General features: G+C 55.6%; 1 protein-coding gene across 1 annotated transcript; it reads right to left on the bottom strand.

Annotated features, from left to right (window-relative positions):
- Nucleotides 1-10,908: 10,908 nt before the first annotated feature.
- Sohlh1 (spermatogenesis and oogenesis specific basic helix-loop-helix 1) lies at nucleotides 10,909-15,523 on the bottom strand. The gene is made up of 8 exons (XM_028868874.2): nucleotides 15,407-15,523; nucleotides 14,989-15,123; nucleotides 14,394-14,556; nucleotides 13,687-13,814; nucleotides 13,320-13,417; nucleotides 12,493-12,679; nucleotides 11,888-11,964; nucleotides 10,909-11,293 (listed from the first exon to the last, which is right to left on the bottom strand). Exons 1-8 carry the CDS (start codon nucleotides 15,469-15,471, stop codon nucleotides 11,091-11,093), a joined length of 1,056 nt encoding a protein of 351 aa, XP_028724707.1. The 5' UTR covers nucleotides 15,472-15,523; the 3' UTR covers nucleotides 10,909-11,090.
- Nucleotides 15,524-16,658: the final 1,135 nt, after the last annotated feature.

Genomic DNA, 16,658 nt, shown 5'->3' with positions numbered 1-16,658 from the left:
CAGAGGGTTTAGCAGGGCTCCCAACGTCAGAAGGATGCAAAGCTAGGACCAGGGCTGGAAGGGCAGGTCCACCATCCCAGTGGCTTACCCAGTGATAATCATGACAGGACGGAAGTAAGGATGTAGGACACTTCGGTATTCTCAGCCCGCAGGTCCCCTGGGGTGGAGCTGTCTCAGCCAGGGGCTGTGGCAGCTGTGTACACTTATCTGGTTTATGTCCAGCAGGCAGGGATGAATCTCTGATTGGTATCATGATCTCTGGTTGGCCATGTTAGGTAGTGATAGACACCCCAGCTCCAGGCACCCCAGGCCAGGCCATAGGGCTTGAGCCGTGAACACAGTCTTCACATAGGCTGTAGGAGGAACTCCAAATGCAGCCAGCAGACATGGAGTGCAGCATTTGCTCTGTTCTTGGAAAGAACTGCATGCTCTTCATGATTAGTTACAAAGTTTGGTGACCTGTGCAATGGACTCAGGAGTGCTTGGGACTCAGATCCTATTTCCTCTCCTGTGTACTCACATTGGCCATCCAAGGGGCCAAGGATGGACAACCAGATTTTCAGCCAGTGAATAGCCCAGCCTGAAACCCAGGAACCACCAGTCTGCCAGCACCTTGGGTGCCCCTGGTCACAGTCTAGGCAGCATCGGAAGCCAGATGGGTATAGGAAGAGACTTGGAGCAGGGCTTGACCCGCAGCTCTGGGAGCTGCCACAAGGTGGCACTGGCCTCCAACAGGAGGAGATGTGGAGCAGGGCTTGACCTGCAGCTCTGGGAGCTGCCACAAGGTGGCACTGGCCTCCAACAGCTTACTTAGCCTCACCAGGCCTAGTGGACACTTCTGAGTTTTGTCTAGTCCATTGAGTGCGAAGCCTGGCAACCTGCTTCCGTGTGGCCTGAGTCCACTGTGAGGAGCTATGTGCTCAGGGTTAGCAGAGAATCTGGGTAGCCCAACCCATGCCCCATCATCTCTCAGCCACACCGTCCCCTGTGCAGTTACTGTAGCTGGCCCCACCGGGCTGAGGAGCTACACCCAGGAGGTGAGGGCATAAAAACCTGTGAATTCAGCACTGGTGGGATCTATCTTGACTTTGAGTTCGAGGAACTTCCCCCTCTCCCCCCATGAGCCAAGGCCAAAGCCAGGCCAGAAGAGATCTGAATAACCAGTGATCAGATAAACTCAAATCCCAAATTCCAAGAGCATTTAAAAAGAGCAGGGACATGGGAAGCATCTTTATGTGACTCTCCTCCCTGCAATGGCCTGAGAGATGGAAGTCAGGAGGGTTGTCCAGATGACAGGAACCCAGATGGATGAAGGAGGCAGGTGTCGGCACAACAGGCGGACCACCCCAGCAGGCACGGGCTCACATACCGAGACAGGCTCCGTCTGAGAGGTTCACCCAGTTAGAGCCAGTATGGTATTCCTCGTCTCCGAGTAGTTAACTGGGTGGGAGGGCCTCCTATGGGTCCCTTGAGAGGACCTGGCAGATGCCATTGAAAGGACAGCTGAGCCCAGGTCCAGGACGGACAGATGACTGACCAGCCATAGGCACCCTCAGGTCTCACTGAGTCTTGTGTCTATATGCCCATCTACCAATGACAGCACTCTCCCTTCTTGGATGCTGACACCATGGTCCTCTGAGGAACTTTTCTTGCAGCCCACCACCCACCCAAGACCCCAGCAATGCTCTATGGGGCAGGCAAGAGGAACAGAGGAGTCCTCTGCCTCTGTTCCCAACACTGGTATCAGGCACGGGCCAGGGCTGCCAGCTCAAGTACCACAGTGGCCGCAATGGTGTTCCCGGCCTTCAGAGAGCAAAGATCACTGGATTTGGTATCTTTGACAAGCCTAGCCTAGCAAGCCAGTACAGGGATTGGAACACCAGCTGTGATTCCCTGAGGGGAATCCACTTGCTGGCGGTACTGGGGAGCCTGCAGGATGCTGGACCTGACCTGAAATTGTGGAGACCCTGGTAAGTTGCAGGGTTAAAAGGTGCTGCTGGATAGGCCAAGGAGAAGGCTAGCTGCTTCCTCCACACAAAGGGCCTGGCAGAGAGACTCCCAGGAATGGAGGTGTGCAACTATGACACCCTCCTCATCTCAAGATCCTACACTGTCATATTTTCCACACTCCTCTACCATGTAAGAGTTTTCACAGGCTCCAGGGTCTAAGATGTGGGTATCTGTGGGGGTCATTACCAGCTGGCCACATTAGGCAAAATGGTAAGAAGTGGGGCAGCCATGAAAACAGCCTTTCAGACAGGACTTGCCAAGGTGGACAGGCCTGATGGAAGTCAGAGACGTTGCCACCGTGTGTGCCTTTAAATGAGCGTCAGGTGGAGAAGAAACCAATGGTCCCAAGAGAGGACCAGAGCAGTTCACCGTTACTCCAAGACTAACCTCTCTCTTGGTAAATGCCTTCTCATCTTGGTTAAAGTTGTTCCTCATCATTTCTGCTGCTGTTGTCTCTTATGTTCTAACTTCTGTTTGGGGTTCTATTTTCTGTTAGTGCTCAGTGAGTTCCGAGTGTTGTATGTCTGCAGTGGTCCTCTCCTAGTCAGCTTCAGCAGTTCCCTTGACCAGAGTTATATGAGGGAGTCTCAGGCTGGCCTCAATCAGATGGGCCTGTAGGACGACTGTGGGTCATTTTCTTGATTGCTAATTGATGTAGGAGGGCACAGCTTACTGTGGACAGTGACATCTCTGGACAGGTGGACCTGGGTTGTATACAAATGCTGGCTAAGCAGGAGTCACCATGAGCCAGTGTGCAGTGTTCCTCCACGGTTTCTGCTTCAAGCTCATGTGCTGAATTCCTGACTTCCCTCAGCGATGGACAATGATGTTGCAGGCACTGGAGAGATGCTGGGACACATGCTCGCTCTCAGTTGGGCTGGGACAGCAAATGACCGCAAACAGGCATCTGAAAACAATGGTAATGTGTTCTAGCGCAGCTCTAGAGGGGCACCCTGGTCAGTCACCCTGGGGAAATTCAGGTGTAGGCAAGGCTGCCTTCCTCTGCCAGTTCCTGCAGACTAGGCATCCCTTGGGTGGTAGCTGCATCATGTCCCAAGCCTTTAAGACAAGATGTCTAACTCTGTCAGAACACGTCCCCAGAGCTGCTTCTCTGGATGCCAAATCTCCTCTGCCCCCAACTGTGGAGACAGGGAAAGATGTGGTTGCCATGGGCTGGGGAGAGGGAGGGACAAACAAGCGGACCACAGGTGACCTCTGCAGCAGTAACACTGCCCTACCTGATACCAGAGTGGCAGGCATGTCATCATTACATTATATCATTACATCATCACATCATCACAGACCTACAGGGGGTTCCGGACTGACAGCAGCCATGGGCGACAAGGACATGTCAGTGTGGGCTCATAGACTGTCACAAATGGGCCATCCTAGAGGGGTGTTGATAGCAGAGGAGGCTTCCAAGGTGGCTCTCTGCACATGCTCCTCAGTCTTACTATGAGCCTCCGATGCTGGAAATTAACACACACACACACACACACACACACACACACGCACACGCACACGCACACGCACACCTCCTCCTGCCTCTTCCTGCAAGCACTCCTCAGATCACATCTAGGACCCATCCAGGCCATCCGAGGTCATCTCAAGGCCCTGATTTAATCAACTTCAGATGTTTTTTGCATACAAAGTCACATTTTTTTTTTCAGAGTACTATCCATCAAGACTTGGTGTCTTCAGCTCCATTATTTAGACAATTATAGAGTGATTAGCTAAAAAGTCAGTAAATGTAACATGAACATTTAATGTGCAGGAGCTCCACACGTCTAAACCCATCCAGCTGAGAGAGAACACACACCCTGGGCAGCTCCCAGAATCCCATTCAGACCTGGAGTACTCCACAGATCTCTGTGGCCACCTGAGAGCGAGCATGCATCCCAGCATCTCTCCAGTGTAACCCTTGTCAGACATGATTTGCAAATAGTCTCTCCTATTCTGTGGGTTGTCTTTTAATTAGTTAACATGTGTGCGTGCGTGCGTGCGTGCGTGCGTGCTCACGCAGATGTCTGTGACACCCACATGTAGAGGTCAGAAGAACTCATAGAAGCTGGTTCTCTCTTTCCGCTCATGGGTCCCAGGGATGGAACTCAAGTCGTCAGGCTTGGCAGCAGCTCCTTTACCCACTGAGCCATCTGTGGCTCCAGCCTCCTTACTCGGTCTTCGGGATCCTTTGAGAAGCTCTCAGTTGTGTGACATCCAATTTGTCTTTCCTGTTGCCTGTGCTTTTGATGTCCATTCGAAACCTCTTACAAACCCAGCATCACAAGCTTTCCCTCCGTTGTTGTCTAAGGATTTGATAGTGTTGGCTTTTGTGTTTAGGCCTGACTCATTCTGAGTTTGGGGTGAGGTGGGGAAAAGTGTCCCCTTCATGCCTATGTAATGGGGTTTGGGTTCCCCTAGTGTTTGTAGATTTACCAGTTGGCTTATCTCAGCACCTGTGTTGGTTTATTCTGTGTGGAAGGCCAGCTCCACCTCTTACAGGGTTCCTATGAGAAGAGAGGCATAAGGAATTTGTAGATAGAAAGACAGCAGAGAGGAGACAGACAGAAACACAGGATAGCTTCCAGAGGACCCAGATCAAAATCTACCAGCCCCTTCTGGCTCTTCAAAAGGGCTTTTTTTTTTTTTATAACAATTCCAAGGGATGGTGCAAAAGACCTCCCCCTTGCTAGATCAAAGCACACCGCACAGCCAAATGCAGACCCTTCCAAACACCTGGTAACCATGCCTGTGGTCAAGTCATCCCCTTATGCAGCCCTGCTGGGTAAAGCAAGCTAAGATCTCATTAGGAAACCCCTGTGGGCCCCCACAATTCTGGGCTCGCGGCTCTGTTCCAAGGGTCCAGGCATTTGTCTCACCAGCACCATACTGTTTTGATCACTGTAGCTTTGTAATATGCTCTGTTTACATGGTTTTTGGTTTTTGTTTTGAGACAGGGTCTCTGTACCAGACTGGCTTGGAACTCACAGAGGTGTGTCTGCCTCTACCCACATGGCAGCTCACTACCACCCCTAACTCCAGTTCCAGGAGATCTGTCCCCTTCTTCTGGCCTCTGTGGCCACTGCATGCATGTGGTGCACAGGCATACATACACACATGCAAAACACTCATACACATATAGTAAAATAAATAAATCTAAAAAACAAAACACACAATTCTGACACATGCTTCAACATAAAAAGCCCAAAGACATTACTACACCAATCACAAAACACAAATTCAGAAAAAGTAAAAGTTAAAAGTGTGGGTTGGACCAAGTGGTGGTGGTGGCGGTGGCGGCGGCGGCGGCGGCGGCGGCGGCGGCGGCGGCGGCGGCGACAGAGGCCGCACACGCCTTTAATCCCAGCACTCAGGGGGCAAAGGTCAGTGAATTTGAGGCCAGCCTGGTCTACAGGGCAAGTTCTAGGACAGCCAGGACACACAGAAATTTTTGTCTCTGAGAAAAAAAAAAAAAAAAAGCAAAGAGTGTGGCTTAGCCGGGGATATAGCTCAGTTGGCAAACTGCTCAATTAGCATTCTCGAGGCCCTGGTTTGATCCCCAGTATTGCACAGACTGGGTGTGGTGCAGGTACCTATAAGCTCAGCACTGGAGAGAAGGGTGCAGAAAGGTCAGCAAAGGTCACCCTCAGCTACAGAGTGAGCGTGAGGTCACCCGAGGATAATAACATACTCTCAAAAAGAAAAAAAACAAGCATGCAGGCAAAAGGAAGAGAAAAGGAGGGTGGGAGGGAGGGAGGGAGGGAGGGAGGGGGAATCTGACAAACAAGAAAATGCACTGGAAACCTGGTGTCAGAATTTGCCCTATATGATGTTTATATAAACTCCAAAACCAGAACAAAAGTAAAGCGTTATGTAAATTATGTAAAATTGTAAGGAGCAGCGAGGTGACTTTTACAGGGGTTCCGCTGGGGAAGAGGGGTGTGATCAGGAGGGTGGAAGAAACTGCTGGGCTGCACTTGGCAGCAGACAGCTTCAGCAAGTGCCCAGTGAGTGGCCGAGCTGTGGATGCTGAGGGCCTGGGCAAGCGGAAGTCTCTGCCCTTGTATAGCAGCTGCGATGTCAAGTGATGTGACCACCAGGCACTCCGCGGCAGGTCACACTGCTCTCTGTTGAGCAGTTGTCTAGGACACATGCACCAGAGTGACACACACACACACACACACACACACACACACACACACGGGAGGGAGGGAGGGGCAGAGAGAGGGAGAATACTCCTGGAGTTATTCAGAATAAAACAAGAGCCACCCGCAGGCCCAAGTCAGTCCAGAAGACGGTCTCACAGGTAATATGAGGCTGACACTCCTGCTTCTGATCAGAGTGTGCTGCAGGGTGGCACGAGCCGAGGTCATGTCCAGAAGAGCCCAGGTTGGAGCCTGGGGGCCTCAGCTTTAAGGCGAGACTGCAGGGCCATTGGAACAATCACTTGCCTTGAGTATGAGCTAGTGAGGAAGTGGACTAGACTCCAGCTGACCTCCTGCCTCAGGTGTGGGTGGCCATAGCTGACCACCTACCTCAGTGGCACACACCCATGGATGACCTCCTGCTTCAGGAGCGGGTACCCCTGGCTGACCAGGTGCCTCAGGGGCGGGTACCCCTGGCTGACCACCTGCCTCAGGGGCGGGTACCCCTGGCTGACCACCTGCCTCAGGGGCGGGTACCCCTGGCTGACCACCTGCCTCAGGGGCGGGTACCCCCTGCTGACCACCTGCCTCTAGCAACCACCTGCTATGGTCAGGCACTCCCTAACTGTGGCAAAATCAAGTTTGCCATCCTGAAAGCTCCTGAGGCCTGACATCCTGTCTCCTGCCCTTTGATTTCCACAAAGCATGGGGGTGAGTGAAATGAAGTAAACCCTGCGTGGGCGGCCAAGCACAATGGTCCACACACTGGGGCTCTCAAGGTGCTGGCCGGCTAGTTCTAGACAGACTGTCCACCCCAGCAGCGGTTACAGTCTGTTCCTGGGAGCTGGAGGTACAGAAACTTCTTTTGGTAGGTGCCAGGGTGCTAATTACTGTCATCCATGGTGGGTGGTGGCAGTCATGCTGAGGGAGGGGACCTTCTCAGGTGCAGCCCTTGCCAGAGAGTTGCTGACGAGATGACCACGGAGAGATCAGGGCCTGTGGCATCGGTCAGGATAAAGCATCAGCCCCTGCCTCCCCTTAGACTGTGGTCATTCACCATCCAGAGCCCGACTGAAGAGTCCTGCATGGAGGAGGCAGGCCAGCTGGGCTCCAGGGCATCGCTGTCACTGCCAACATAGAGCCGCCTCCCTTGGCTGAGAGGGCTAAACCAGGGCCACATATCAGGAAAGGGCCAAAAGAATACAGGGGCAACAGGCAGCGATGTGGAGAGCCCAGCCCGTCAAGGCAAAAGCTTCCAAAGAACCACAGACTTCCTGGTGGCTGGCCACATCACCTGACTACCACATCTGTAAAAACCAGAAAGAACCCAGGGAGCTACCACCCTGGAAGCCACACTGCAGCCACTCTGGAGTGTCATTCCCTGAGCCTCTGTGACCACTGACCACTGGAGGCCATCCTGCAGCCAAGACTGCCACTGGAGCCCCCTGGAAAGTGCTGGGAATGCCACAGGCCCACAGACCATTGTTCAAGCAACCTCAGGGACCCATCTGCTGGCTCAAGGCTGTGGGAAGATCTGCAAACAGAGCAGGGGCCACTGGGGCAAGGACACTGGAGGATGACCCCCAGGGGTGACCTGAAGGCAGGGACAGCTGGGGCCCAGGAACCAGGATGCAGCATTTAGCTCCATCTGTGGTACCAGATGCTTGCATCCAATACAGCATCCAAGAGAAGAGGACCTACATGAAGGGAAAGCATTGCTCAGAATGCACACATGCACACACACATGCATACATACACGGTGTGCCCCACAACAGACACATACACATGCCTCCACAATGCACACACATTTCTGTACACTCACTCCTGCCAAAGGACACACCCCGAGCCTCCAAAGGTTCAGATGTCTGTTCCTGTGGGGATCTCCCAATTGCGTGAGGAACATAGGCAAACCAGGGTCTTACCTCACCCCTCCTTTCTGAGCTCCAGAAATGTATGCACAAGGAGGACGTGGGCCTCACAAAAGCAGGGGTGTATAGTTTCAAAGAACTGTGTGAAGCTGTCGGAGAGGTATGGAGATGAGACACACTTCTAAGTGCCCTAAATCCCCTTCCCACAACCAGCCTTGAAGCCCATGACTGCCAAGACCCTACACAGAAGGTCCTCAGATACTCTGAGTGCTGTCACATGACCCAGCTCCCCTCATCTGACACAAAGCACACAGGCTCTCTTCAAAACAGTTTTGAGGCCCCATGGACAGAGAAGTGCCAGCCCCTCCCCAGGCCTCTGTCATGGAGTCTCTAGGCATTAATAAGTTCACCCAAATAGACTGAAAACACACACAGGCTCTGCTGTTCAAACCACAGCCTGAGCACTGGGGGTTCCAAAAGAATCCAGCAGCTTGAAAGGTTTGAAAAAGTCTCATGCGGGGTCTGAGGGTGATCATAACCAGCACCTGCTGATGACACCTGGCTCCCCTGTGAAGTATGATTCTAGTGCTGGCCCCCTGCCCACCCCAGGATTCCCACTGAGACATCACTCTGAGGAAAACCCAGAGTAGGCAGCCCTGCTGTGTGTCCTTCATGCCACCAGACTGCACGCCCCCAACCTTTAGGGGCGCCGTAGTTGCAGGGCATTGGGAGATAATGGTGGTAGGAGTGAACCCGGGCTGTAATGCACCAGAATCCAGCTTTCAGGCAGGTGGGCCCTTTGCCCCAGGCAAGGCGGTCATTGCACAGAGCGGGGGCACTGGGGCCTGGGATGCTCTGAGCAAGAGTTGCAGGGTCTCTGCAGGAGGAAATGGAGCAGTGTTGGAGCAGCCTACGTGGGCTGGGGCCCAGAACCACCAGCAAAAGTTCTGGGGTGGCTGTTCACAGCCTCCTAAAACCAGCTGGATGGGGACCTACTGCAATCTCCGCTAGCCAGAGCAATAATTTGGACCAAAAAAAAAAAAAAAAAAAGATGAGGTGCGGCTGCACAGGGAACCACACCTGCACCCACAGAGCCTTGCAGGAGTAGACACCATGGCCAGGCCCCGAGCCAGGCAGCCCTTTTCCTATGCTGTGTGGGGTGAGATCTGATGTCCTCAACTCTCCTGGATTGAAGTACTACTGAGAGAAGACTGCCCTCAGTCCCAGGACCCTGCAGTCCCAAGCCCTGTGGTCTCCCACCACCTGAGCAGGGGCTGTGTCCTGTTACTGTTCTTGCCCACAAGCCAGGCTGGGCCTCGGGCTCATTCTTAGCACTGGTTCAGAAGAGACCACCTCTCTCTCAGGTGCCACGGGTAAGGCCACACACCTGACCACAGTGGCACCCAGGGTTTGAGGTCCAAGAGAGGATTGGCTGTAGAGACGGCTGAACACATCCAGTCTATCTACTGGGAGGGGGCGAGTAGGACCCAGACAGCTAATTCTTCCATGACCTTCCTTGAGGCTGACAAAATCACAAAGAGCAGCAGGTCAGAAGCCTGGCCCAGTCTAAGGCCACATGCTTGTGATTGGTGGGCCAGGTCCAAGGACAGGGGAGCAGTCGCACAGCAGGGCAGACATGGACCTTGAGCCTCCAAAGACTTTCATCCCACGGCTGCGATGTGCACACATTGTGTCCCATACATGGGCATACGCATACATGCATATCCTAACAAATGCAAACACACATACCAACATTCATGGACGCGCGCGCGCGCACACACACACACACACACATGCCACAGACACAAATGCATACACACCTATATAGGCACACACACACACACGCCTGTCTGCCTTAGCATACACAGTATGCACACAAGCACACCCATGGAGACACACACATACAGATGACATGTGAATTCAGACACTTGGAGTTGACTGATAAGCTCAAACAGTAGACAACCAAAGCGAGGCCACAATCCCTGTGCTTGAGAGACCTGATGTGGTTTTGGCACACTGGCAGCCAGGAACCTGGAAGTCACTCTTTTCTGACCAAGGCCTTCAGCCCTGTAAACCATGGGAGCTGGTGGAGGCGAGGTCCTGGGGGTGGCGGTGGACAGCTCTGCTCAGCACCCACCTGGACCACAGTGGTGCGGCACTCAGGCCCTCCTGGACTACCACGTGCCCCTGAGCTCCTGGGATGTGTGATGATCTCAGCGCTCACAGTCCCCAACCCACGCCACCTGCTCCTGAGCTTTTGTCTGCAGTGACTCATGACAATGAATGGAACATTCCACTGACTGTGGGGGCAGCCTGGTGGGAGCTCTCATCTCACTCTCGAGGTTCTTGGAAGAATCAGGCTGGGCTGTTCTGGCCCCAGAACAGGGACTGAGAAGGGGGAGGGAGTCCCCGGGCCCTGGGAGCTGTCTCCAGATGCAGAGAGCTGGACAAGCCCCTAGCCTGAGCAGAACAGGAGACCGGTGCTCGTTTCCAGTCTACCCAGAGCAGCCCAGTGTGCGGGGTGTGGGCAGACAAGGAGGGTCCCCAAGAGCCCATGTACAGTGGTGACCGGCAGTAAAGGGGGACCAGCCCTTCCCCCAGGACATGGTGCACTGGGAGAAAAGACACCAGGGTCCCCTTGAAAGGCCCCACCCAATCCAAACACCCGACCCCGAGGAGGAGGAGGAGGAGGAGGAGGAGGAGGAGGAGGAGGAGGAGGAGGAGGAGGAGGAGGAGGAGGAGAATGGCACCTAGTTTCTAGCACAGAACTAGGTTATTTAGGGATCCCACCAAGCTGAGAATCTCTCAGGCAGCTGCCTATGCTCTGAATGGAGTGGGGGCAATATGCCCAATGAATTGGATTAATTACTCAAAAGCCAGAGAAATTCTGCTTCTGCCAGGAAAACCACTTTCCTCTTTAATACAACTCACAGCCCTCCCTGCCAGCCTCCCTCAAATTAGACCGCAGCTGCAAACGAAACCCAAAATACAACACCCAGGCAAGGGACAGGGGCACAGTCCTGCCCCTGTGCTGCCCTGTTCCCCCACCAAGCTGACAACTAAACTCTCAGGGGAAAAAGTCAGGGAAGAGGCTGTCTGCTTCATCCTGCACAGCCAGGCCAGGGCTGCCAAAATCCAAGCCCCACAGCTCTAGGGGGCCAGGCTGGAGCTCCGGGGAGATGGGCTCAGGGTCCCCCATGAAGCTTGACTCTGCCCTGTCCATAGGGCTGCTCGTGGCCAGGGCTGGACCTCCTCTGCCCTCCACCGACCCTGGAAGAAAAGGGAACGTCAGAACGGCAGGCATGCACCCCACACACTAGCAGCAGGCTGGTCCCGGCACAGGGGCTCCCAGGCTGCCACCACCTGGTCCGTTCTGCAAGCCCTCTGCCCTCTGTGAGAAGGGAGTGTGAGCCTGTCTCTCCTCTCAGGGAGGTGGGATGAGCCCAACCCTGGTGATCCTACTCTCACGGCTTAGGAGATCTACTCATGGCAGAACCACTCAAGGCTGTGTTCCCTCAACACTGGACCCTAAAGGCAGTGAGGACATATAACATGTGCCTTGTCTACCAGATAGACGTCCTGGTGGCCCAGTGAAGCTGACCTAGGAACATTCCTGAAAACATCCAGGACTCCACACAGCCATTTCCACATGTGCGCATGCAGTCACACATGTCACACTTTACCTCTGCCCCTGCCAGTCATCCTGACCAGCACCAGACAAGGAGGGGGAGACGACCTGGGGACCTTGAGTCAGAGAGCAAGCTGGGTCTGGGCACAGCCTCCCTGGTCCTGCCAGGTTGGACACAGGCCCCAGAGCCAGGACTGGTGTGGGGAAAGGCAGCCTGGGCTCAGAGCCCCACTCACCCAGCCACCAGTCAGGATTGGTGGTCAGCAGAAAGGATGTTCCATCCACCACGTCGGACCCTGGCCCTGTGGTGTACCTGGAGATGAGAAGAGCCCTTAGTGGCCACAAGTGCACCCAGGCAACAGAACCTCAACAGACACCAATCCCAGTCTTGCAAAGGCACCTGAGACTCACGGAGGCTCAGCCCGCCCGGACCAAGTGTAGAAATCAGCTTCAGGGTGCAGGCCCTAGCCACAGGGCTCTGCTGAACAGAGATCTGTGCTGGCTTCTCCAGCCACGGCCTCATCCCTCCTCCCTCTGCCTCCCACACCCCAGCTGGTGTGTGCTCCCCACACACAAATTTATTTCACCATCAGCCCAAACAAAAGACAATTAGGAGACAAAAATGTTTTCGAAACACATTATCAGAAAGCCACATGGCGAGTCTGGCTTGGGCCTGTTGCCTGGGCCTCCTCTCCATGTGGGGTAGAAGTCAGGACCAGAATTTTCCAGAAGTGGAGAAAGGCACAGACTAGTGCTGGGCTGAAGGCGGGCAAGTGACGGCTGCCACAGACAGACACACAGACATAGACAGACAGACAGACAGACACACGCAAGCACCCACCTGGCATCAGGCACAGATGTCAGGACCAAGTTGGCCTCCTCAGCCAGCATGCCCGGAGATTCAGTGTCCCTGGCCAGGGATCCCACGGGGTGCAACCCACCAGAAATGATGTCGCTCGTCTGGGGGGTGGCTAACTGCCATGAGTGAGGAAGCCAGGGGGAGAGCCCGGGACTCAAGCTGGAAGGCTCTGAATGGAAAGAAGAAAGGTTAGCGCTCACGGTTTAGGCCAGGCTACTGGCGTACGGTGTGTACATGTGAAAGCCAGAAGCATTAACAACAGGGACTCAAGCAAGGAGTGTCCAAAACCAGGTGTCCAACCCCAGGTCAGGGAGAGAAGGCAGTCCCCAGGCCTTGGGTCTCTCACATGGACTCAAATCAGGAGTTCCCCTCAGCACTGCCTCCGGGACCCAGAGCTCCTCCCCCAGACTAGCTGCCTGTCCCCATGACCCCTCCATATGTGGCTGCTTAGAAGTCCTGCCCAGCCACGAGACTTCTAGACAGGGCAAATATCCATGATGGGAGACAAGAGAGCCAGGAAGGGCAAGTGCAAACTGTCTTCAGAGGCACCACACACACACACACACACACCGGTGACTCACTGGTACATACTGACCAGGGCTTGGCATCGGGGAACAAAGCCCCATGCACTGGAGGTACAGTGGAAAAGGCTGAGGGCCTCAGAGTCACCCCAATTCCACACAGACAGAGGCCAGACAGCCCAGCTCTTGCTCGACTCTGGGCACAGGAAACCCCTTCAGCAACAGTGCCAACCATTTCAGGGTCAGAGGTCACCTGGCCCAACCGTGACAATGTGCTCTGGGGTTTACCAAGCGGGGAGGAGGGTCTCTCCAGCAGTTCTGACACTCTCCCCAGGGCTTGGCTCTGGTCCATACCCAGCATCTCACAGCGTGGGGCGTCCTGCACTCTGAAAGAGTAAAAGACGTTAAGAAGGAGCTCAGAGCCCCACAGAGCAGAAGAATCGAGTAACCCCCATTCTTCCCAGTGTCGAGAGTCTGCTGACCCGATCACCCTGTGCAAGACTGTCCCAGCAGACTCTCAAGGGCCCATCGTAAAGACACTCTGAGCATGAACCGTGACGTCAAAGGTGTGTGAGGGGCGAAGTACTATTACGAAGCTGAGTACTACTGTTCAGACGTAGCTCAGAGCCCACGGGCGGGCCGCGGGGACACTAACCGAGCCGCACTGGATGCTTTTGCTATCCCGGAGTCCGGCGGCTTGCTGTCTGCACTCTGATCCGCCAGGGTCACCTGCACGACATCCCCCTGCCACAGGTGCCACATCTCCTGGGAAGGCTGAGGAACCTGAAGTTTAAATACACACAAACCAGTCAGAAGCTCGGGGGGACGCGGTGATGAAGCTGTTGCCCTCAGCCCAGCCTCCCCATCACACACCCAGGGATGCCCAGGGAGCCCCTGAGTCTGGCCTGGGCCCAGAACAGGGAAAGGAGGTACAGGGACTGAGCTTCACTTCTCAGACACCTCCCAGCTCTTGAGTCAGGCTGTATCCACCCGGGGGCTTGGCCACAGCGCCTCACGTCATCAGAACAGGCGTGACAAATGGACATGGGATGAGAATCAGGCAGCAGTCATGGGGTCAAAGGGGAGAAGTCGAAGTTAAGTGTTCTTGGCCAGAACTGGGCATCTGGAGACCCTGAAACGCTCAACACTGGCATCACATATGGGCAACTAATGAATCAACAGTATTGGGAAGAGACGGGGGACACTTGCCCCCTCAGGAGAATACTAGCTGGTACGGTTTGAATGTATCCTGGGGGTGTAGCATGTGTGCCCACTTTGGGCTGAAGGACGGACCGACAGAGGCAAGGAGAATGTGGCCCCTGAACAAGGACACCACGTCGTAGACACACTGACAAGGCTCACCTGCTTACAACTCACGGAGAGCTGCTCCCAGCCAGGAGCCATACTGTGGGCAAGCTGGAGGAAGTACACAGTCATCTCCAGGACAGAGGCCATGTCCTCCCGCCGGCCATCAAACTGAGGCAGCAGAGCCCGCAGGCGCTCACAGCTCAAGGAGATCCGCCTCCTGCTTCCAGACAAGCAGAAAAGGTCTAGCCTTCACCAGAAGGGGAAAAGAGCCTCTGGAAGTTATCACTGAGCAGCCCTCCCCAGGCCTCCTGAGCAGCAGGGTCAGCCCTCCAGCAGCCTGAGCCTTTGGGACTGTGACACGCACTGAGGGCACAGTCCTGAGGCAGCTCTGTTCTGGAATGTGCAGGGGTGAATGCAAGCCAGGAGTCCAGCCTCTAGAGGAACCTGAGTACACTAGTCTGTGGAGCACCAGAGCTTCAGACCCAAGTTGCTGTAGTGACGCCCCTGCCCTCCTTCCACGAGGCTGAGTTTACCTGGGGATCGGGTGTTAATCCCGGTTGGTCCAGATGGGTAGCACTTGGTTAAACCACAGCCCTAAACCTGGAGACCCCTTTCTCTGAAGCCCCGTCCATCCCGGGGCTGCCCTCACCTGCGTTCTCTCTCGCTGATCACATTCCTCCGAAGGCAGGAGCCACAATTTGCCGCAGCCACAGGACCTGGGCGAGGGCCTGAGCCCTGTGAGGGCGTCGGTAAGCTGTCCCGGGTCTCAGGCTGAGGAGTCTTGCTACAGAGAACAGAGCCAAGACCACCGGTGAACCCCACAAAAGCCGCCGGCGCCCCACATGCAGAACCAAGGCAGCTGGGGTGGACGTCCGGAAGGAAGAGGCGGCCAAGCCGGGGTCATCAGGGAACACCACCTGGCCAGCTCACGACCCCTCCCCGGCCTCCACGCCAAGGTGGGGCGCTCTGGCCGGCTGTGCCAGGCAGGGTGAAGACAGCAAGCAGCCCCTGGGCAAAGCCAGGCCTTGGGGCTCCACTCTCTCCGAGCCCGTCTGGCCACGCTTTACCTGCATCCCGTGATGCCGGAGACGCCACAATCCTCAGAGGCCCGCTCCTGGCCGCTGGACGCCATTGGCACGAAGTTGGAGGGAAGGAGGCGACACCCGGGAAGCCACAGAGAGCCCCAGCTCTGCCCGCCAGCTCCCCCCCACCCCCGCGCCCACACTCTGCCCACCCTCAGGAGCGCCGCCTGCACCCAGCACCCGGAGACCCACGCTCACGCAAGCAAGCGGCTCGCCACCCCCACGCCTCACGCCTGCCCACCTCGTGCCGGCCTCGCCCCGCCCCTCCTCGTGCTGGACTCTCTGCTTCCCGTGCTGGCCTTCGGCCCACATGACCTGACGGCGGGCCACGTGATGGGTGGCAGCCCGGGCTCGGGGCCCCTTGGCCAGAAAGTAGCAAAATGGTTCCACCCTCAGGGTTCTAGTGGATTCCTAGGGGCGTGGCCTGCCAGGCGCGCAGGGCTCCTCTTGCGCTTTTTGCCAAGCGTCGTCGGCTCCTTCCCACTCGAGGTAAGTCTGTGCCCACAGCTCTTGGGCGTGGCCTCCAGGCCTATGTGGAGGCCAGCCCCGCCTTCGGGAAGCTCACAACCTGGTTGGGAGAGGGAGGTTGATCCACTGTGTAGGTGCCACCGATGGGATCCGGGCCAGTTTCAGGAGGTCTACAGGCTCTCCAGGCATGCCCTCCCAGATGGTTCCTTCGAGCAGGTGTTCTTCCCAGGTGCACAGTTATCACCCATGCTACAGGATCACCAGAACCAGGCAGCACCTGGTCAGGGGACTCCTCTGGCCTGCCCACCCCCTCCCTACCTAAAGGGACTGGCTCTACTTACCAGAGCTGCCATCATTTAGGCTACATGAACCCCAGGTCCTGCCTCGGCAGCCAGATGTGCCAGCCACCTGCGTTCTTGGTCTGGGCCAGTACCAAGGTTTGGAGACCCCCCATCTGGCACTGGTCGTCAAAAGCTCCATCCTAGCCTGCGAGAGTCCCTCGACAAATACTCCTTGGGTGGCTGGAGGACGGGAGGGATGGGAAAGCCTGAGGTGATGGGTACTGGTAAGAGGTGGGTGCTGGGGATGCGGGCATCCCAGCGGGACTTCTCCTGGGGATGGTTGATGCAGATCACTGCACCTCTCCTAGGGACCTGCAAAGAATAGACAGAACCACAGAGGAAAGGACGTCGCCACACAGTGGGACCTCTTGCCTCTGCTTCCAGCTGGGGTCCTGGGTGGAGCCGTGGGGGAAGGGGATGGGGGTCAG

This window comes from Peromyscus leucopus, chromosome 4, assembly GCF_004664715.2.
Source record: "Peromyscus leucopus breed LL Stock chromosome 4, UCI_PerLeu_2.1, whole genome shotgun sequence".
In the NCBI taxonomy this organism is placed as follows: domain Eukaryota; kingdom Metazoa; phylum Chordata; class Mammalia; order Rodentia; family Cricetidae; genus Peromyscus; species Peromyscus leucopus.
Note: the sequence above shows the minus strand (reverse complement) of the source record. Positions and strands in the feature narration are given on the sequence as shown.

Coding starts and splice junctions, on each gene's coding strand:
- Sohlh1 (XM_028868874.2), bottom strand. CDS start 15,471: ATGGCGTCCAGCGGCCAGGAGCGGGCCTCTGAGGATTGTGGCGTCTCC. Junction 12,680..13,319: donor GAGACCCTCCTCCCCGCTTG/GTAAACCCCAGA, acceptor CTTTCCATTCAG/AGCCTTCCAGCTTGAGTCCC. Junction 11,294..11,887: donor CAATCCTGACTGGTGGCTGG/GTGAGTGGGGCT, acceptor CTTTTCTTCCAG/GGTCGGTGGAGGGCAGAGGA.